This window comes from Trachinotus anak, unplaced genomic scaffold, assembly GCF_046630095.1.
Source record: "Trachinotus anak isolate AG129_WGS33_773 ecotype Australia unplaced genomic scaffold, CSIRO_AGI_Tana_v1 ptg000004l, whole genome shotgun sequence".
NCBI classification, from domain to species: Eukaryota; Metazoa; Chordata; class Actinopteri; order Carangiformes; family Carangidae; genus Trachinotus; species Trachinotus anak.
In genome coordinates this window covers 22,318,048-22,339,601 of record NW_027273855.1, presented here as the reverse complement: position 1 = coordinate 22,339,601, position 21,554 = coordinate 22,318,048, and the positions used below count along the sequence as shown (strand labels likewise).

Here is a 21,554-nt window from a genome sequence, read left to right as displayed (position 1 = left end):
CCTCTGTCTTTTTCTAGGGCCAGTATGCAAATGCTATACCCAGTAAAACCACCAATCAGACCTCTGCTGGAATTATTGCAGATCACATCCGTGTGCTCTTTTGAGTTCTGTTCCGACAAGTTTTTCTTGTTTGGCCCGTCTGCCTGAGAAAATGAGGAATAGCTGAAGCACACCTCTCAGTTCGGGAGCGCTGCACAGATAACAGAGTTGCTCTCTGAATGGCTGACGACCACATATCAGCAGACGGCAGGAATGGCTTCAGTGGTTCTCTGTTGGATCTTAAGGTTTACACAACCAATGGCTCTACCAAAAAGGAGCCGAAAAACCATAACCTGTGGCCCAGGTGAGAGCATCATACCGTGCTGTGATTTAATTTATACCCTGTTCAGCTGTTCTCGATAAGCTTCTGAAATAAATAACATTTTCAGTTTGAAAATGTATAACATCACATTGCTCAATTTTTGAATATATATGAAGGCAGAGTGTGAACCATGTTTGCTTACTAAAATAAATATACTGGGCTACCTTTACACGCACTGTATCTGCATGTACAGCTGGATTCCTTTACGTTTTTGTGATAGTAAAAGTAGTAAAAGATTTCATTTTGGGGTGTGAGGAATTGTGATGGACATTTTCTGACGAACAAAACGATTAATCACTGAATTAAGGATGAAAAAAAATCTTGCTGCACACTCTGGCTTCTCCATAACTAGATTATTTTTGAGCCATGTCCTACTGATAATGCAGGCTCTGGGCTGCTAGCATGGCTGTGGACTTGTGTGTGTGTGTGTGTGTGTGTGTGTGTGTGTGTGTGTTTACCCTGTTCTTTAGTTACAGTTACTTTTGGTTTGCAGTTTTTAACAGATGCACATTATGATCTGTGTAATTAAGTAGAAACTCTTCCCCTTCATGCTTCACTTGTGTAGAACACAGGCTCGAAAATGGATCCTGATGCTGTTTATAGGCACCTGCCTCCTCTACTGTGCCAGGATGGCCATGCCGATCTGTGCCGTCTCAATGGCAGCCACTTTTCACTGGAGTAAGATCGACTCTGGGCTGGTTCTGGGTGGATTCTTCTGGGGTTACTGTTTCACACAGATCCTGGGAGGACATGCCAGTGATAAGTAAGGAATGAAGTGGGTAAAACATGCATGACCTCACATAGCTCTTAAACAATGAGGTAATAACCTTCATGGTGTATTTACTGTTTAGTTTCAGGATTTAACTCTGTAAAACTCTGTAAACTGTAAATGGTTGTTGTGATACCAGAGTGGGAGGAGAGCGTGTCCTGGTCATCTCTGCAGCCTCATGGGCTCTGATCACAGCTGGTACTCCTCTTCTGGCCCAGCTCGGCTCTCACACCCTCGCTGTCATGACTGTGGCCAGATTCCTTATGGGACTGTTGCAGGGTGAGTGGAGCACCAGAAGAAGAAGCACTTCAAAGAATTGTTGAACGTTTTGGGACATATGCGTTACATGAGAAGCGTGATACCACACTCATCCCTGTACACTAAATATGGAGACTACAGCCGGCAGTCAGTTGGCTTAGCATAGAGATTGAAAACAGAAAGCAGCTGGCCTCGCTCTGTACAGCAGTAACACTTCCTTGTCAGAGGTGCTGGCAGTTGACAGGCTACCTGCTTCCCCTTGTCTCCAGTCTTTCTGCTTTAAATAAAGCTTCCAGCCCTGCAGGAAATATACTGTACAATGTAGTGATTATATATGTATGTATATGAGGTTGACATAACTTTACTCTAATACTCTGACATACCTTTGACACACACTTCAATACTTTAATCTCTAAAGTTGGAGTAGAAACTTAGGAGAAGAAAGAAAATAGTTGTCGCTTTAGCTTGAAAAGAAAAAGACAAACAATGAATCTATCATCAAAAACAGTCTTTTGACGATTTGTTCCTAAATGTTGACTGAGCGAACCAAGCTCACAGATATTACATGAATTCAGTGTCTCGTTCTGTCTTCTAGGTGTGTTTTTTCCGTCTTTGGCAAGCCTTTGCTCGAAGCGTGTAGTGGAAGGGGAGCGAGGCTTTTTAATGAGCACCATGCACAGCGGGAGTCACCTCGGGTATATTGTACACACACACACACACACACACACACCCACCTATAAACACACTATCTTATCTCTGGTGACACCTTTCTTTGCTTTTTGTTGCTGTTTCAGGACACTGCTAGCCGGTGGGATGGGGTCCGTCATGCTGGACCATTACGGCTGGGAAAGCGTGTTCTACAGTACTGGTTTCCTCTCCGCACTGTGGGCACTCATTGTTAGGAAGTATTTATTAGAAGGTACGGTAACTACACTCGTCGGTCATGTAACCCCTGAATATCAAAGTGTACATAGGTTTTCATGCTGATACCACTTTGGTCCAGACTGAAATATTTTGACAATTTTGTGCATTCATGTTCCCCTGAGGATAAATGCTAATGACTTTCTTGATCCCTGACTTTTTCTCTCTAGTGCCGGCATGAGGCCGACTTTTTCGTTGCGCGTGAAATGTTTTGACAACTGCGAGATGGATTGTGATGATATTTGTTACACACATTCATGGAGCTCATATCAACTCTGTAAAGTCTTGTTTGTACGATGTTGCTACATGTCCTCAACAGTGCCACAATAACTCTTATGGCTTACAGCAATATAATATAATGTCCAATCTGTGGCTCAGGTGAGGTTACGTCCAGGCAGCTAAAAACAAGTAATGACTCAAAATGGAGTTTGTCACGCTGGCTGAGTGTCTTAAAGAAGCCGTCTGTCTGGTACAGCTCATGTTCTTTAATCCTTCACTATTTACCAACACATAATTACATGAGAGCGTCACCCTCACGCCATCTCTCTCTCTCTCTCTCTGTCTGTATCATCCTCTCTCTAAGTGCCATGGTCTTTGCTCACATGTGCATATGCAGCACGTCCTACACTTTATTGTCATGGTTGCCAACATACTTCAAAGAATCATTTCCAGATGCCACGGTATTTGCTTTCTTTGTTACATCTTCCACATGTTGTTGTTTAGCCGTTAAACATGTAGAACCAGCCCGAACAGTCTGAGCCTTAGACAGCGCCAACATTGTATAAATTCCTTTTCACTGATTATTTTTTTCTGTTCTCGTCTGTTCTCCCAGGCATGGGTGTATAATGTAATTCCATGGCTAACTGCAATTCCATCAGCCCTAATTGGAGGATATGTTTCGGATTTGCTCATCAACCATGGTATTAAATAAGGCTCATTTTATAGGTTTTATTATGGTATGTAACAGTAACCTTCAATAAAAATGTGTTTACATCTTATGTTTTTTTTTCTGTAGGATACAGTATAGCATTTGTGAGGAAGACAATGCAGGTAAGTAAGGACAAACTGTTGTGATTATACATTTATCTAGTGTGTAGTTGTTGTATGAAGTGGGAGTGGGTGTGTAGTGGAAGGTATGTCCTGACTAGCTACTGAATGGTTGGAATTTTTGCACTCATTATTTCAAACGTGTAATTACAAGTCTCAAAGCTTCCCAAGGTTGAAACACTGTATGTAGATGTGTGTGGCTTTGTAAGATCTACAAGACGACATTAAAACTATCGTCCTCTCTCCCTCCCCAGTTCATTGCCATGGGAGTATCGAATATCTTTATTATGCGCCTGTCTGGAGGAGCGTTTACCTCATTTACCTCTGCCGTGGTTTTTGTCTCCGCTGCTGTGGGTTTTTCCACCTTCACCAGCAGGTACGTCAGGTTCTGTCCATGTGTTTAATAACCTACTACAACCTCAGGTAACTGTTCTGAGAATGAAACGTAGTCAGACTGGCACTGGACTTTTGAAGCTGATACTGATATTGACATTTGGGAGTTAAAATGAATACAATGATGATATATATCGGCAGATCGTCATTTAAAAAAAAACAAACAAACAAAAAAAAACAATCTTGATACAGATCCCTTACATTTGTTTTTGTTCTGGGTTTTTGAGAATTGTGACCAGGATACACAATGAGCAAGACATTAAAATCTACTTGTTAGTGTTACAACTGCAAATTGCATCAGTTTGTTATGTCTTATTACTCATTGGCCAACATACACCCTGATACATCTGCAATAAGCTAATATGTCCTTATATGTCGACACATTTCTGTTATTGTCAACATTTCCCATGAAAAGATTAAAACCAACAATATGTTTGTCCGTCGGCCTACACTTTCTAACCTTCCTACCCAACAAGTCAACTTTTCTTATAAAGCGCTTTAACACAACACAAGTTTATTCAAAGCTTTTAGCAGCACCGAAAGAAAAACAGAGCAAAAATAAAAGACACAGAAAAATAACCATTAAATAGTGTAAAAAAAAAAATCACAATACTAATAAATTCACATGGCTGCACAAATCAGGGGAGGTAGATTGTCAGCATAACAATAAAATGAGAGGTTGTGTTGTTGAAGTTTGGATCTTTAAAGAACTCACAAATATATAGTTAAACTCAAAATATTTCCTAAAACTATCCTGTTGTGTTTAGCAACTGTCACTCAAACAGGAGTAAGTGGTGCATTTACTGTGGACTGTTCTGTGGATTAACGCACTGGCGTATTTCTGATAACAAAGCAGTGTATGTGGGATTAACTCAAAATGAACAACAGAGCGACACTGCGTCTCACTGATGTGTTTTTAATAGTTTTTGAGCAACGATGAAGCTCTGCGGCTCAGAGGAATCAGCTTTGTTCATCAGGCTTCAGATACACAGACAGAGATTTTTAGTAGGATCAATTTATTGCTGGTATTGATCTTTTTATTCTCTCGTTATTCACAATAAGAAAATCCAGTCTCATCTTAGGGTATAAATCAGAGTCATCCGCGTTCAATGTTCTGTAAACGCTGCAGTTTCCTGTTTATGTGAGGAGTTCCCATGTGTTTCAGTGGCGTGTCTGTGAATGTGCAGGATCTCGTTCCATCATGTGCTGGTGCCCTCTATGGTGAGTTTTCAGCAACTTACATTTCAGTTTCCAAAAACTGTGTTAAATCTTGGTGTTTTATCATTTGGTCATTTTTGTTCATTTAATTCTTTAATAAGTATTTTTTCTTCTTCTCTGCAACAGGTTTTATGAACACATTAGGTGCTTTTATGGGTATGTATTGAAGATGTTTATTATTTTTTTGCAGTACATAGGAAAAGTCTATAGTATCTACAATTAATGAGTTTAATTGTTAAACTCCGGTACTGCTGTCAGACACCTATCATCCTTATGTGTTGCACAGGGCTGGTGTTGGTGTCCTTGTCAGGCTACCTGATTGAGGTCACCCTGTCATGGTCCACAGTGTTCTCCCTCATCAGTTTTGTAAATACCACGGGTCTGGTGATCTTCCTCATATTTGGAGATGCTCGTCGTGTCGACCTGGAGAACTATAGCCAGGTTATTGTGATTTGACCTGGACCAATGGAATATCATGTGCTCTTAAGTGTTTTCTTCGTCGTTGTTTTGACAAAGGAATCACATTTTGCTGCTACAGAGAAGAACATGGATATAGACTTCCTCTATTTAGAAGTGAAGGAACTTGAATTTTACATTGTTCTTTTGTGTGTTTAATACAAGTTACTCTGGATAACACTGTCTGCTCAAGGGAAACTTAATTCCACAAATGTTTACGACTACGAATATTTAATGTACAGATGGTTGATGTTTATAATAATAATGACTTAACCTAAAATGAGCTGTTCACTGTTATATCTTTATTGCCAGTGTCATTTCTTTTATAAGACATATAAGAGTCCCGAATCTTATTTTCTTAATAATGGAGCAAAAATATTGACATAAATTAAAATACAATAAAAAGAATTGCTCACTATGAATTGTTTTGATGTAAATATTGTCTTCCACCTGACACCCAAACACAGTCTTCCTCTTTTCATTCAATAGGAAAAACAAATATTAACCTCACTCCTCAGCCCATTATTTACACTCAACAAATGTGATGAGGAAACTGCAGCGTTATCATAAAGATCAGATGCCATGTTCATAAGACAGATGTAAAGCTGCAGACCGGGGATGTTTTTCATTCTGAATCATTAATTTTCTAGCTGGGCTGACCACTGTACAGCTTTTGTGTCAGTCAGTGCAATATCACTGGGACACAGACGTGGACAGTAAAGCTACAATGCTTTTCACCTGTTAAATGAGGCGTACTGTGGAGAAATGACTGTAAACATCTACAAGATGAAGAAATGCAACATGTAAGTCAGCCTGTAAATAAAATGAGTTCCCCTGCCAGGTAATAGTGGGTTAGACAGGGCAAGAGATGCCCACCCACATGAAAGCCTGACGCAGTCTGTGCCCATTAAACATCAGCTCAGCTACAACATACTTTCAATAACATCATTAAAATTTTCTTTGTTGGTTTTTAAGGATCTGTGTGTTTTGACAAAGACAAACAAAAACTCAATATGCATTTTCATTAATCTTTTACTCACTAATAATCAATAATCTTTTATCTTATACTGTTACAAACATCTTATTTTCAGTTTATTGTTCGTTCTCCCAAGGTGACAATAAAAAGGTCAAGTATTTTGAAACACCCAATGATGAAATGTATGTGTGGAATGATTAAATACTTTTACTGATAATTATAAAAACTGCAAAAACTTTACATTTGGGTGGAGATGCCCCCTTGTGGTTTGGGGCAAAATGCCACTGTGGTTTTCTGTTGATGTATAAAAATGAAAAAAAAACATTTGTACCATAATCTCTCCTTACAAAAAAAAAAAAAAGATAACATTTCCATGAAAGAACAACAACTACCATTCAGATGAAAAAAGATTCATGAAAAATTAAAACAACTTTTCTTTAACACGTAGGCTACGAATGATGACTGAGCTGACATATTTCTATATTATTATATTCTTTTGTTTGCGCTCATTTACGGCTAAACCTCATTAATGTAGCCAAAAAGATATTTAAGAAAAGATCTTCTTTTACACAAGTGCAAATGGGAATTAAATAAAAACAAAAACTTTTGATTTAGATAGTGTTTTTATGTAAATTATGAAATACTCACATAATAGCCCAGTAGACAGGTAACATCAAAACTGGTTTTCCCATTGATTTTTGAGGTTTGCTGTAACAACTACATTGAATATTCAATGTTATCCACCGTTAAGCACTGTACTGAAATCAGATTTAAACACAGTGCATTCACCTTCAGTTACAGCCGACAAGCGGGGACAGCATCCAGCGTCTGGACCCACGTCATGACGTCACTGCTTCAGCCTATGAGGACCCGGGCATGAGAGCCGGACGCACATCAGCACGGATAGGTTTGATGTAGAGAAATGTCTTAACATGCAGAAAACCGAGGGATGGTCTGCGTGGTATTTCCACCGGAGGGTCGGACCGGACCGAAGCACGAAACCTGGGGGGGACATCATCCGTGGGCCCGCCCGCCTCAGCACATACCGATGTCGGGCCTGCTTTACCTCCACAGACCCACGTCTCTTTTTTTTTTTTTTTTTTTTAAATCACATCAGGCAGTGATGTTTCCACTGAGCGGTGTCAGCTGTGGGCCCGGAAATCAGCTGCTGTGCCGCGGAATGAGGAGAAAAAACACGCCGGAGCCCGACTGGAAACACGCACCGTGAGAAAATGATTTAAGGCCGCACCAGAGGAGCTTCAGCGGGTGATCACCAACAAGGAGAAGAAGAAGAAGAGGCCTTTTATTGTCAGATGCAGATATTTAAATTAGATCTGTTATTGATGTAACATTATTTGATTAATTTAGAAAAAAAAAGGCTTTCACTGCAATGGTGCCCAGTGGGTGAAGTCATATGTGTGAAGGTGTGTGTGTGTGTGTGTGTGTGTGTGTGTGTGTGTGTCAGATGCTGATGAAGCTGTCGGGTCCCTGGATGAGGGACGGGGTGTCCGCTCCTCGTGTTCACGGCGGACCTTGATTTATTAGCCATACAATTAAGGCACGCGGTGAATGCCAAGAGAGGAATCACATCATCATCATCATCATCATCTTCTTCATCATCATCATCATCATCATCATCATCATCACCATCATCCGTGGAGGTGGAGGGTCACTGTGAAACATCTGCAGACAGAGAGAGGGAGGGAGGGAACCCCTGCCTGTGGCCACAGGAACAAAGACAGCAACAACAAACCACAACCTTTTATTTCTACAGGTTCTGTGAATTTAACTTTAACGTTTTCCATACAAGCTGTAAGGATGTGACATAAATGAGAGATTCCCAAATATTGCTGCTGCTGCTGCTGCTGCTGCATTTTTCCTGCTCATGTGAAGTGGCTATTTTCCACGGCCAGATTAACCTCTTAAGGGGCCCTGGGGCAAGAAATAGCTGTTGGCCCCCATTGACCCCCCTTATAGCCTAGCAGTTTCATTATTTCTTCCAGCAACTACAAACCAAGGATTATTTAAATGACTAGTTGATAAATTTTAGACATTTTGACAGAAAATTAACCAGCAGATTTTCATAAGTGATTTATCAATTTTTTTAAGCAATTCACTGGAATTAGCTTCTCAAATGTAAATATTTGTTGGTTTTCATAGTTTTCTGTGACAATAAACTTTGTTTCTTTGATGGTCAGGAAAAAATAAATATGTTAACTTGGTTTCAGGGAATAAACATGGGCATTTTCACTGTTTTCTGACATTTTGTGGACTAAATCAATAGATTTTATGGACTCAATTTTATCAATTGATTATTAAAGAAAACTGTCGGATTTGTTTGTAATGAAAATAATTGCTGGTTTTAGCCTTACGGTTTTATTTGTGTTAATTATTTGACAAACAGAATAAAGGAAGCAGTTTTATAAAATGCAACTATACAACAAATTAGTAGCAAATATTAACTAAAATGATGACGGTCTTTAGGTTACCTCTGAAAAACCTAGGCCACAAGAAAATTTGTGAGCAGAGAATGTTTCTTTTTTATTAATAAATGACATATTTCTGCCAATTACTTTTCTTTGCTTACTAAACAATTAATCAGCAAATTATTTCAGCTCTAATATTTGTGTTAAGCAGGAAATTACATAAAAATATCATTATACAAATTGTAAGGTTAACCTTTAGTATATCTATTATTACAGTAACCAAACCAATACCAGCTAGGACAGGCCACCTCCACAGCACAGGCTTGCACTTGATGTCCTACAACGAAATTTCCTCCCAAGGTCAGTTCACGCTGCCTTTTTTGCAGGACTGTTGTAGCTGTTTATGTGCACTTTCATTCCTCAACCGAGTCTTGCTTTTCTTTTTATGAGGTGTGTAAATGGTGCTGCTCAAAGGGAATTAAAACTATAAGTTTAGTGATATTGACTGATGTGTTCCTTCCTTATGCTGCACATATCCGTTGAGCCCATATATATACTGCCACATAAGGTCGAGACAAATGACCTTTCCTTTCAATAAAATTTCCAAGTATCTCGAGCTGTAGCTGTAGCACAAAGGTAAAGGAGGAACGTTTAGGCAGTCAAACTTCCAAATATGGTTCGTTTGTTAGGGTTATGACAATGGGTGTGGTTTGTAGGAGGTGTGGTTTGTTGGGTCTACAAGGCTGCAGACCCATCCTTCTCAAAATTTACCTACACTCATCCCCAAAAGAGGATCGGATGCAGGTAATAAATATAAATAATCATATAAAAATGATAACATAAATATAAAAAAAAAATAGATCAGGACAATCAAGAACTATCAACAGTGTATGACAGTGATCCTGCACTTTAGTCTTGTGATAATGTACTAAAATATTGATGAAATACACTAGAATAATAACTCTACTCCCAAATGGTGCAACAGTGTCAATGTTGAAAATCTACGCTTCTATTTGTGTGTTGTTTGAGCTGATACAAGTTGACACAGAGCAAATATTTCTGGAAAGGTAAAACCGTACCTATACTCACAAGAGCATCAAATGTATGTTATTCTGCTACTGAAAATCATTCTTAACAAATGCACGAATACTCTTGTTTGAGTGATGTTTGCAAAAGGTTCCTTCAACTACTGTTTGAGGACATGTTGTAGCCTTTTAAAATTTAACAATATACATTTGGGGAGGGGGGTCTTGAGAGACGGAGTAATGGTTGGTTTTGGTCTCTTAACGGGGTTCGTTGACGGTAACAAAAACTACAGAATAACACCAGACTTATCCTTGAAGTGTAAATATGATCATTTTGTAATTATTATTTTAAATCCACAATGTAATTTAATCCTTTCAGGAAAATGCTATTTAAAACCAATAACAAGTGCGTAATAAGTTATACTGAGAGCAAAATATACAAATTAACCTTTTTCTACAAGGATTCTTGTTCAAGAGGAGCCGTGATGATTTTATAAATGTAAGACACTGATTATTTTTCCTTTTCCAAATAGGTCTAATGTACAGGATGTAAAGCCCCTTGTGTATAATTTTGGACCATATAAATAAAATTGACTTGATCATGTTCACAAAATCCTACTCAGAACAATGATAATAATGAACAAAGACAACAGATAAGTATATCTTTAATAATGAACATGAGCAAATCTAAGAATGTGATAGTGACCTCTGATACAATGGATATTTAATTCAGGGTTGACTTAAAACTTTTTTTTTTGTTTTGTTTTTTTTTTTTTGCATAAACTTTCTATATTCCAATACCATTATATAACTCTGATTGCTCCACAGTCATACTCCCTCTCTTTTCTTTCACTCAAGCATACACACACATACACACAATACAGCAAGCAATTAAAAAAAAAAGTCACAAACATATACCATATAGGCTAGTCTCTGGGTGTTCATACACTTGACAATAAATCAGTTAAGTATAATGCTACAGTTAAACATTTTGAGGCGATCTCAGTTAGAAATGCCGGTACATTAAAGCTTACATTTTCTGAGGATGATGTGAATAGGTTATAGCAATGAAAATGATGAAAATGCCAAGATTATAATGATGTTAGGAAAGAACAAGAAACAAATAATAATAATAAAAAAAAAAATCAAAGTGACAGGCCTGGCTTTGAGTTTTAAAAGCAGTACATGCTACATTTCCTTCAGAATTTCATTAACAGATAACGCTGTTGGAGCAGCAGGGAACCCAGGGAAATAAAAGTTACTGTAACAGGGAAATAGACAGAAAGCAAAAATTTGTGTTCATAAAAACCTGAACTCATACAGTATATTTATATTTCCATCCTTTAAATAAGAAAGAGAGGGACCACCTTTAAGAGCGTTTGTTCTCTAAATATCTTTTCCCTGAATCTCTGGCTGAAAATTTTGAGGTACAGTACTGGGAAAAAACAAAAAACAAAAACAAAAACAAAGAAACAAATGTCATTTACACTACTGCTGAAAAAAAATGTTAAGGCTCCACTCTGGAGAGAAAGAAAACTCCAAATTTTCTCCACCTTCATGTTAAATTTAAATCAGTTTTAAGCCAGGTGATACATTATTCAAAATATTTTTCTAACATTGATGCTTTCTAAAGTCACAACCTTGCACGATTATGTCTATGCATACAGAAACTTTCAGTGTACACATTCCTCCACCAAAGTAATACACCCCTCACATGAAAAAAGGGGGAATTATAGAAGTTCTTTTTTTTTTCTTCTGATAATATAAAATACAACTGGCCACACACAGATAGCAGACATTTGTCAATAAAGTGTTGTTCACTCGTTAAGGTTAACCAATACAAGCACTTAACATTTCTCCAACACACAAACCACAAAGTGAACAGTCACTGAATATCAGCAGCATGTTGTCAAGAGATTTTCAAAACAGACGTGCAGATATTTATATTTAGTAAAGAATGCAAGTTCTGGGATAGCGATAGAGATTTATAAGGCTAAAAAATACAGAAAAAACAAGAAAAATATATATTATTGAAGCGATTCAACCGATGGAACTAGCTTCATCCCTGCACTCATCTTAAAGACTGGGAACCAGGAGCAATGTGGCTCAAAAGTTTGACATGGGCCAAAGTCAACAAAATTAAATAGAAAAAAATATTAGTTTTCAATTTATTTATGTCCGTGTGTTTTCCTTTTAAATCTAAATTTCATTATGTCCGAGCACAACCGTTGATCGAGCTTTCAGAAGCTTCTTCTTCTCTTTACTTCTGACGATCCTGAATGGAAAGGGAAGAAAAACCAAGAAATTATCAGATATGATCAATCAATATCACATGAGACACTTGTATAATTAATGAGTAACACTGTGATTTTTTTTTTATAGCAGTCAATTACAAGAATTAAATAAAGAGACCTTCAATAGTGATGGATGTTTCAATGTGATCGTTGAACATATGATATCGTATTACAAAACCTAGTTCTTTAATACACATGAAACATTTTGTCTGGTGTCGTTGCATAAAATATCAATTTCATGAATTTTCATATATTTTATATTTTATATGTGTGGTTTTATACACATCATACTGCTCTATCTCTATCACCAAAATATCTCAGCCCAGCCCCACCCTAGAGAGAGAGAGAGAAGTAAGATAAAAGGCTTTACCTGATCAATCCGGGATCGGCTCTGTATTGAGGCCGGCTCATAGCCCTGGTAAGAAGAGAATATGAAAAGCCTTATTGAAAAGTCACATTAAGAATACAAATCTTATTTCATCTATTAAATCTACATTTCACCAGCAAATTCCCCACTCATTTCCAATCAATGACCAACACACCCAAAAACGAACAATACACAATACACAAAACCAGCTTACAAATAAGGAACTGTATGAATAGTATTAGGTGTGGAGGGAGGGATCAGAAAGGGGGGAGGGTGTTATCATTTTTTATTTTTGTTGACAGGAGAGTAAAGTATTTATTTTCTGCCACCTCTGAAATGTATTACATAAACAAAGATCAAATGGTGACACCAACAAAATGGTTTTCATATTTGCTCACAATCAAAGAAGCAGGTAGAACAACTTGAGATCACATCTGGTTAAGTGGCACAGAATCATGTGAAATGTGACCTGAAATGTCACCAGGTGTAACTCACATTTATCTTTATTGTTTGAAATCTGGGGTCATTAGAAAACATATTGCTCAAGACCCTCAGCAGCCTCATTTATGTTTACTTTACTTTATTACTTTATTCCAGACACATAGGTCCATATCATAAAGGTTTGTCATAAATTTGGAAATTACTGATTTTATTTCTGATGAGCCAATATTTAAATTGGGCTGTGTAATCTTGAATTGTACCAGTTCATTTTAAAACAGGAGAGGGCATTGCATTTTTCAAACATAAGAAACATAGTTTCTTCCCATCCCAATAATTTTCATACAGTCCCTAAATATCTTATTTTCTCTGACTCATAAGTGCAATGTGTCTCAAAGAAATGACTACCTTTTTCACCACCTCCTCCTCCTCCTGCTTCTTCTCATAGTGGGAAAAGTCATCAAAGATAGAGGTGGTGTGTTTGTACTGGGCAATAATCTTGAGCACCTGCTTTGCCTTCTCCAGAGGAACCTCTTGAGTGTCACGTGAGTTGGTGACTGGCTTGTTGTCATTGTTTTCCAGGCGGATGTGGCGCAGCTGGCTATTAGGCACATCCTTTACAAACAACCAGTTCACATCAAACTTCCCCTTCCACTTGTCCTGCGCCCAAACTCCAGCGCTGGTGCCATAGTCCACAGGTGAGCGCATCTCCGCCACGCCGCAGAAATGGCCACTACCGTTGACACTGAACAACAAGTAGACAGGACCTTTAGAGTTCATCGCTCTGTAGGCTGAGTCCAAGCGCTTGTTGCCGTGCTCCGTGCTGCACCAGATGGAGTACTTGATGGAGCGGTGGATGTCATCCTCAGAGTAGCTCTTGATGATGAACACACGGCCGTTCTTCAGGTTCCAATCAAACTCCTTGGGGTTGTAGCTGTGGGCCGCTCGCAGCTTCTCCAGCACAGGATGGGACTCTGATCCCGGCTCTGGAGCCAGACACCCACCCCCTCCCCCTCCGTTACCAACACCACCACCATTAGAGGAGCCGCTGCTGTCCAAGCTTCCACCACCGTAGCACAAGTTGCGGCTGCGTGGGGCTATCCAGCGGGTCTGGGGTGTTGGAGCAGAGTTGTGGTTCTGGTAAGACTGCGGAGGAGGTGGAGGACCCTGCATGGTCATCTGCTGCACGAGGGACTGGGCAGACTGTAAGGACTGTTGAAGGGGAGGTAGGAGACTGGGAGCATGGGAGTGAAGCTGTGGCTGGTGCTGTTGGTGGTGGTGGTGGTGGTGGTGGGGGGGCAAGGGAGGAGCCATCTTGGTAGCAGGTCCTTTATTATCCCATGTATCAATGTCCATGTTGTGTTTAATTGGGGGTGGAGGTAGAGCTCCTCCTGCAATAGGTGTACCAGGCTTGTTCTTGGTCTTTTGTTGCTGCAGCTTGGCAGGTTTACTTGCAATAGCAGCCCACGATGTAGGTTTTGGAGGTGGCATTCCAATTGGTGTGCCGCCGTTGCCCGTGGCAACAGCTGCAGCTACGCTGCCACCTCCTCCGATCACAGAGCCTGCACTCTTCACACCCGAGCCACTTCCTGTCACATCCCCACCTATTTTTAAGCCCAGCATGCCCTGCTCTAGGCTGTTAATACCTGGAGCCTTGCTCAGGGTGTCACTATGGAACCCCGTCTGGCCATCAGGGACTAAGGTGCCTCCTAGAGAGCTGGGTGGGTAGCTATAACTCCCTCCATAGGCTGAGCTCTGAGTCTGCTGGCCCTGAGAACCACTAGTGCCCCAGGCAGAGAAGGCTGGGTTCTCTGGGAAAAAGTTAAACCTGTGAGGATAGATGCTGCTGCTGAGCCCACCCGGCTGCCCAAATACTGTGTCGTGCATGAAGTGATGGTCGCCATTGCTGAGGGGGGCATAGGGCGTCAGGTAGGGAATTGGTGGGTCACCTCCTGTAGACCAAGGAGCCTCACTGAGAGGGTAAGGAAATCCTATGGAGGGGGCATAGTAGCTGGACAAGTAAGGGTCTGTCATGGACTGATAGCTGTTATTCTACAAACAGAAATAGGATAAAGATAATTTGTTAGGGCAACAGAATGCAGTAAAATAGATATTGGATGATACAAATTCAGTGGTGTTTCCCACCTGATTGGACTGGCCAGTGAGATAGGGCTCAAAGTCATTGTCATGGACTGTATCCTTCTGGTGGAGGGAGCCATTCTGCACTGAAACTGGAAAGGCTGCAATAAAATCAGACTCATGTCAAAGCTTCACATCAGAATTTACAAAAAGTTCCAAAAACAACCTAATGATGCAAAGGGTATTATAAAGGCAAAAATAACTGCAATCTATAGTACATAATGTTAATACAATAGTAGTGATTTCTCATGATATCACCTGATTCAGAAGGCAGCTAACATTAATGCAAACTGAACACCAGGATGTGCTGACTGGTAAAATGCAAATAACATGTCTTTTGCACCAGTACCAACAGACATTTCAGCAACTGTGAAGTGTGAACCATCACTATTTATATAAGCTAAACTAAACCTATAGTCAAGGAATAAAAAAAAACAAAAACAAACAAGAAATCCATGGGTGGTCAACATGAATGACGTACAGTGTTATGCAGAGATTTCAAATAGATTATCCTGTCTAATGCAGAGTGGTGGTCTGCTGGATTAATGTAACCTGGAATGGTTGACCATTTGAAATGTGCAAGGTGTTTTCAATTGATAAGCTCTTGTCCCTTACAATTATGTATGTTACATAACTGCATCCAGTTATAAAACAAACATGGATCACAATATGTAATGATGCAAACTCGCTGTTTCTCTGTTGACATAACAGCACAAAGTTAAAAAAAAAAATTGATATTTAGATTCTTATCCATCACACAGTACCATCAGGGAGGCATCTGATCAGTCCCAAATTCAGTCTGTAGTATGGCAATGACCCCAAACATACAGTCAGAGTCATAAAGAACTATCTTCAGAGACAAGGTGTCCTGCAGCAGATGGACTGAGCCAGAGACAGAGCCAGTCAAAGTCAGTCTGGGGTTACATGAAGAGGCAGAAGACACTGAGAGGCCTAAATCCACAGAGGAGCTGTGACAGGTTCTCCAAGATGCAACAACCTACGTGCCAGAACCACGACAAACTGTGCACAAGTGTACAGAGGATATTTAGGTTTTTTCTGCATCCTCACTTTGGTGTTAGTGCCTAAGACCTCTGCACAGAACTGTATGAGTGATCTGTTGACAGGTATATGCTATGCTATACATAAACTGGTTTATGTGAAATATCTTTAGATAGAGGGATAACTAGAAGTACATTAAGCATTTATCTCTTACCTTTGCTTGCATCTTGTCCTTTCGATGTCTTAGTGGTCATGTTGAAAGGAGGAATGCATGTAAAAGGAGGAAAAAAACAAGAGAGCCTTGCATGGGTCACGGATGTTATTTAAAGCATCATACACTATCCTGAGATGTATTCAGACCATTCTTCTGAAAACCAGACTGGCATAGAAAAAAAAGCCATCAGCCCCAAACGGTGTGTTATGTTATGACCACGTCTGGCAGTCAGACACCCACTGGAAGCTGTGGTCCAGGCCTTCGTTATTTACCCAGCTTATTTTTCCAACTAACCTCCCCTCTCAGCTGGCTAACTAGCTGACTAGCTGGCAGTGGTGGCATCGTCTTCAGAGTTGGGGTGCACTCACCGCGCATCTCGCCTCCCTGTGGGGGGGGGGGGGGGGGGACCAACCAAAAACCTGAAGCTGAGCCTGTGTCCTCGGTGCTTACCTGAGGGTCGATACTAGCGGCAGACATCATTCATCCACCAGGTGTTGTGTTTAAGCCCTGACAAGACGTTCAGTGTGTCCGCCGTGTGTGAGGCTAATAGCAGGAGAAGCTGCTCCGCGCTACTTTGCTAACAGTTAAAGCCCGTTAGCAGCAGCCGTTGGCCGGTGTCTCTGCTCGGAGCGGACAGTTTGCTTGTCGTAGCCCTGGTGGCACTCCGTGCTGGCCTGTCGACATTAATCCAGCGGGACTTCAATCCGCTCCGACCCCCCCTTCACCGTTAAATTAAAATCCAACCAGCCTCGGTGGCCCTGCTCACTTGCCCCAATGGCAGCTTCATCCGGGGTCTGGGGAGCGGAAGTGACGTCAGTGACGTAAACGACGCGTTCTCCGCTACCTAGCAGCAGCAAATCGGTATCTTGCGTTGTACCCATGGATGTATTATAATGTTTTTGGGTTTTTTTTTTTCACTATCACTGGTTTTCAGTTTTAACTTCCTGTTACAGTTTTGGCGGGAGGTGGGAACAGGAAAAGAGCGCATAATTAATTACATCCGGTCGGCAGTTCACCTGGAAGTCCCAACCCGCAGGTAACTGTTGCTGATGATCTGTCGCTGTTTTTTGACGTAGGACCTCACTGGGTTAAAGTTGACCTTTAACTGACAGTGTGTTGTTCCGGCAGAGGTCTGCTGAACTAGCGCTGACATTAGCTAATACAAACCAACTAGCTAACATGTGGTCAAACACCTGGTCATGTCCGCTTGTTCCTAAAACGGCATAATGTCTGTTAAAAGTTGACATCTGGCATCAGCTCACTTAACATATCACAATGAAAGGCCAAATGTTAACTGTACCTGCGGTTCGACTTCCGGGTTCGACACTTCCGGGTGAACCAGGTGTGCGGTCCTGTCGGTGACAGAAAGTTCAATCTCAAAACCAGTGACAGAAAAATACTGACAGTGTGAAAAATAAACTGTCACCACACAGATTTGACATAAAGAAAAAACACATCCAAGTCACAAAAATATCAGATTTGTTGTTTTTTTTGTTTTTTTGAGTTCAGATTTTTTTATTTTATTTCAAAAGTTAATGTCACTGTTCTATCCCCATAACTCACTTGCATGGTAAAGGAAATTAATTAACTAGAAATGAAACATTGATCCTTAATGTTTTGTTTGGGAACAGGGTTACTCAGAAATGGCTTATAAACTGAAGTGAATTTTACGTTGTTGCTGAATGGTCTCAGTTGTGAGGTAAAACAAAGACTGTGGAAGCACAGAGGAAGTGCTTTTGTTCATGTCTGTGAACAGACACACAGCAGAAACCTGTGTAAAACTCAAAGTCCCACAAAATGAGACACTGAAGTTACAAGTACAAATTTTGACCTTATTTTAAAACCTGAATCTGATTGGACAGTGACAGTCCAATCACAAAGCAGATGCTGAGAGGTGTGGTAGATTTTCAAGCCCACACTGTCGTCCATCTTGAAAAGCTACTAAACCTTTTAGGATCTGTGGTGGACATGAAAATAGACAACAGAAACGCCTGCCCTCCGATTGGACTCTGCTTTGTGATTGGACCGTCACTGTCCAATCAGATTCAGGTGTAAAAATATTGTCAAAATGCTACATGTAGCTTCTGTGTCACACTGTGTGGGAACTCTTAGCTTTATACAGTTTTCTGCTGCGTCTGTTCACACTAACAACAGCTCTTCTTCTGCCAGAGTGTCTTTGTTTTACCTCATCACTGACATCATTCAACTAAAATATCACTTTTCAGAAATTCTCATTTTAATTTATTCAGTGTTTCAAGTCTGTGCTGATGGACCCTCTTCCTTGATGTCAACTAAGCAGTAAATGTTTTTAAAAACAGACTCAAACTAAATTTATATTGATTAATTTTCATACTTGCTTACTTACAGTGTTAAATAGGTTTAAATTGATGATTGATAAATCTTTTATGTTTTATGTCATAGACAGAGTATCCTGACTTAAAGGCCTTAGACTGCTTAAAAAGCATTTTAAAGTCATTAATTTAAAGGGAAAATTAAAAAATCTTTCTAGGATTCCTGTCGACAGTATCTGCAGCTGAAGCTGTGTGCGGCCACCTCCTCTGAAACCGATGGCAGCTTCCTGCATAACTTGTACCTGACTGAGTTGATGACGGTAAATAAAATTAATTTTAAGTGAAAATGTTTGTTTTCTAATATGGCATTACATTCCTCTAATTGCATCCTGGTGTTGTCTAATAAAGCTGTCAATAGTTCATCATAAAAGTCAGGCCAAAACATTATGGTTTATGGTGTTTTACAACTTAGAGGTGGCCTCGTCATCGCTGAAATATGAATCAGAAACAGTGGGGCTGTGGACTTCAGAAATGGTTGTAATGCTTTTCAACTTGCACACAGGGCCAGTCTGACCAACACCTCTTTAGTTTAGTTGCCAAGAGTTCAGTTTATTCCTGAGTCTTTTTTGTCCTTTTCCACCACATATTCTTCTATTTTCAAGATAAAATATGTAAAATCCAGGTAAGAGAAGCTGAAAAATGTGTTACTTAAAGTTATATTCAAACCCCATTTTTGATCATATTCATGGCCCACACTTTTCTGCAATAGCTATTCATTGTATTTACATTCTGTAATAACCTTTATAGATAGTAGTTTTCATCACTAGCAGTAGAGTCAGACATTCCCACCAACCAGGACTAAAAGTTTAAGGATACAACTAAAAATACAGAAGCAACATTTTTCACTGCTCAATACCTTACCTCTGTTTTTTTTTTTTTGTTTTGTTTTGTTTTTTCAAAGATGGGATGTAGATGTTTTTAAAGATGTTGCAGATTTTGAGATTCACTGGTACAACAGTGCATTGAACATGACAGACTATGACAAGGGGGGAGAGTTCGACAGGACGCAGGATGAGCCCCGATACCTGATGCTGGCCAGAGAGGCAGAGATGTACCAAGTGGGAGGCTACAACCTCGCCGCAGACCCACAGAGAGCAGGTTCGACTCCATGCTGCCTCAACAGACCTCACTGTGCTGAACATACGACCATACAGAATTCACTGCACTGACATCAGACTGTGTCCTCACCTCTCATATCCTCCCTCCCCGCAGGTGATCTGTTTACAGAGGCAGCAGAAGCCGCCATGGCGGCCATGAAAGGCAGGTTGGCTAACCAGTGCTACATGAAAGCTGAAGAGGCCTGGGCGCTGATGGAGGAGTGATTCTGGACACAAGCTTGCATGTTAAAAAATGCTACAGGAGTTCATGTGTCTGACTGAGAGCCAGGCTCATTTTCACAACCTGGATGGTTACAGTTTACACATTTTTTTTTAATTACAGAACGTTAAATGAATTTTTGGCATTGGTGCTTTAGGTGTGTGTGTGTGTGTGTGTGTGTGTGTTCAGCCTGCCAGGAGCAGCCGTACAGCTCCAGGTTTCTGTTCTCCCTTCTCTGTCTTCGTGAAGATGGTCCTTCTGACTCCCCTTTTCTTTTAGAGAGCGTCTGAAATCAAAGCAAAGAAAATAGTTTACTTAATTTGCCCCAAATGTTAACACACTTATGTTGGAATGTATGTACAAATGCTTGGATTATAAAACTGTAAGATAAAGATTTGCTTTTTATGGGTCAACGTTGTCATTATTGCTTCCTGTTGAGCTTGGTGGTATTAAAGTTCTGCAACAGTATATTACAGAAATGCTCCAAATCTACTTCAGTCTGCTTATTAGGTTGCTGCTAAAGCAAAGTCACTGTCTGTTCTTCTCAGGTTCAGAAATTCTTTATTATTCCACCATTTCTTGATTCGTATCTCCTACAGACGCTTCAACATAGAAACTCCACTCAAACTTTAAAATGTTCAGAAGTAGGACATTATTGGATGTTTTCAGTTAGGGTTTTTTATGTATTTCATACTTTACTTTTTTTACCATTAAGATGAATGAAATGTTCAAAATCTCCACTTTTCCACAACTTTTCATGCATTTTCAACCCAGTCTGCTCATTCATACTTTCAGGTAGAAACTCCATTCAAAAGTCAAAATGTTCAAAAACCTTCCTTCGTTGTTTGTTGTATTTAACTTGTGAATCTCAGTCATAGTTTTTACAAAGTGACAGTTCAAGTTTCATGAACATTCTTGGACCTTTCCAGATTTTTACATTAGTGTGTATGTTGAAGAAGTCTTGGACTCAAGTGCTCTGTTGTTTCTACATTTGTTGAATGTTAAAAAAAAAGACAAAAAAAACACAACCACAACCTCAAAAAAGACAAAAAAAATAGATAAGTAAATAGACTTTGAAAACCCCTGATTTAGAGAATTCACCCAGATCTTATCATGAATACTGACTTAGATACTTCCAGGTCATTTAACTCAGTTACTTATCTTCCTAAACAAAAAAGACTAAGGTGTGAGAGAAAATCGGAGTGTTCTGAACATAATATTCCTACAGATGGACAGAGGTGAAGTGGATTACACTGCAGTGTGTTTTGAGCACATTAAATAGATGTTGTGATGCTTTTTTTTCTGCTGGGAAAACTGGACACCACTGAAATCCAGGCCGACCACAGCTGCTGTTTTCAGTTTGCTGCAGAGGCTTTTCTTTATTTTCAAGGAGGCTCGGTTAGTTTGGAGTTTGAGTTTGTGGGTCACCTGTGGAAAACAAATCTCACTCATCTCAATATTTTTTAAAAATTGTATAAAAAATCTATTCAAAACTATTCACATTATATGGTTGTTATGGTTTAATATTTGAGTAAATGGTCTTCAAGAAAACGCATGTTTAAATAGTAGGAACCTTGTCATGTTT

General features: G+C 39.8%; 3 protein-coding genes across 6 annotated transcripts; 2 read left to right on the top strand and 1 right to left on the bottom strand.

The window, feature by feature from the left end:
• Window positions 1-118: 118 nt before the first annotated feature.
• On the top strand, window positions 119-6,451 carry LOC139620976 (voltage-gated purine nucleotide uniporter SLC17A9-like). Of its 2 annotated transcripts, none has more exons than XM_071477095.1 (13): window positions 119-343; window positions 927-1,124; window positions 1,270-1,409; window positions 1,984-2,083; window positions 2,183-2,307; window positions 2,688-2,778; window positions 2,926-2,989; window positions 3,142-3,229; window positions 3,325-3,359; window positions 3,611-3,732; window positions 4,915-4,970; window positions 5,094-5,123; window positions 5,254-6,451. In XM_071477095.1, exons 1-13 carry the CDS (start codon window positions 219-221, stop codon window positions 5,421-5,423), a joined length of 1,344 nt encoding a protein of 447 aa, XP_071333196.1. In that variant the 5' UTR covers window positions 119-218; the 3' UTR covers window positions 5,424-6,451. The 2 variants fall into 2 exon arrangements, with proteins under 2 accessions (XP_071333196.1, XP_071333194.1); XM_071477093.1 differs by having other exon boundaries at window positions 126-343; window positions 2,893-2,989.
• Window positions 6,452-10,498: 4,047 nt separating this feature from the next.
• ythdf1 (YTH N6-methyladenosine RNA binding protein F1) lies at window positions 10,499-17,108 on the bottom strand. Its single transcript, XM_071477092.1, has 6 exons — window positions 16,752-17,108; window positions 16,302-16,329; window positions 15,095-15,189; window positions 13,358-15,001; window positions 12,515-12,559; window positions 10,499-12,125 (listed from the first exon to the last, which is right to left on the bottom strand). Exons 1-6 carry the CDS (start codon window positions 16,779-16,781, stop codon window positions 12,111-12,113), a joined length of 1,857 nt encoding a protein of 618 aa, XP_071333193.1. The 5' UTR covers window positions 16,782-17,108; the 3' UTR covers window positions 10,499-12,110.
• Window positions 17,109-17,123: 15 nt separating this feature from the next.
• On the top strand, window positions 17,124-20,382 carry LOC139620980 (eukaryotic elongation factor 2 kinase-like). 3 transcript variants are annotated; one of them, XM_071477105.1, is made up of 4 exons: window positions 17,124-17,162; window positions 18,811-18,912; window positions 19,554-19,750; window positions 19,865-20,382. In XM_071477105.1, exons 3-4 carry the CDS (start codon window positions 19,621-19,623, stop codon window positions 19,972-19,974), a joined length of 240 nt encoding a protein of 79 aa, XP_071333206.1. In that variant the 5' UTR covers window positions 17,124-17,162; window positions 18,811-18,912; window positions 19,554-19,620; the 3' UTR covers window positions 19,975-20,382. The 3 variants fall into 3 exon arrangements, with proteins under 3 accessions (XP_071333206.1, XP_071333203.1, XP_071333205.1); XM_071477102.1 differs by lacking the exon at window positions 17,124-17,162 and adding an exon at window positions 17,189-17,337; XM_071477104.1 differs by lacking the exon at window positions 17,124-17,162 and adding an exon at window positions 17,291-17,871.
• Window positions 20,383-21,554: the final 1,172 nt, after the last annotated feature.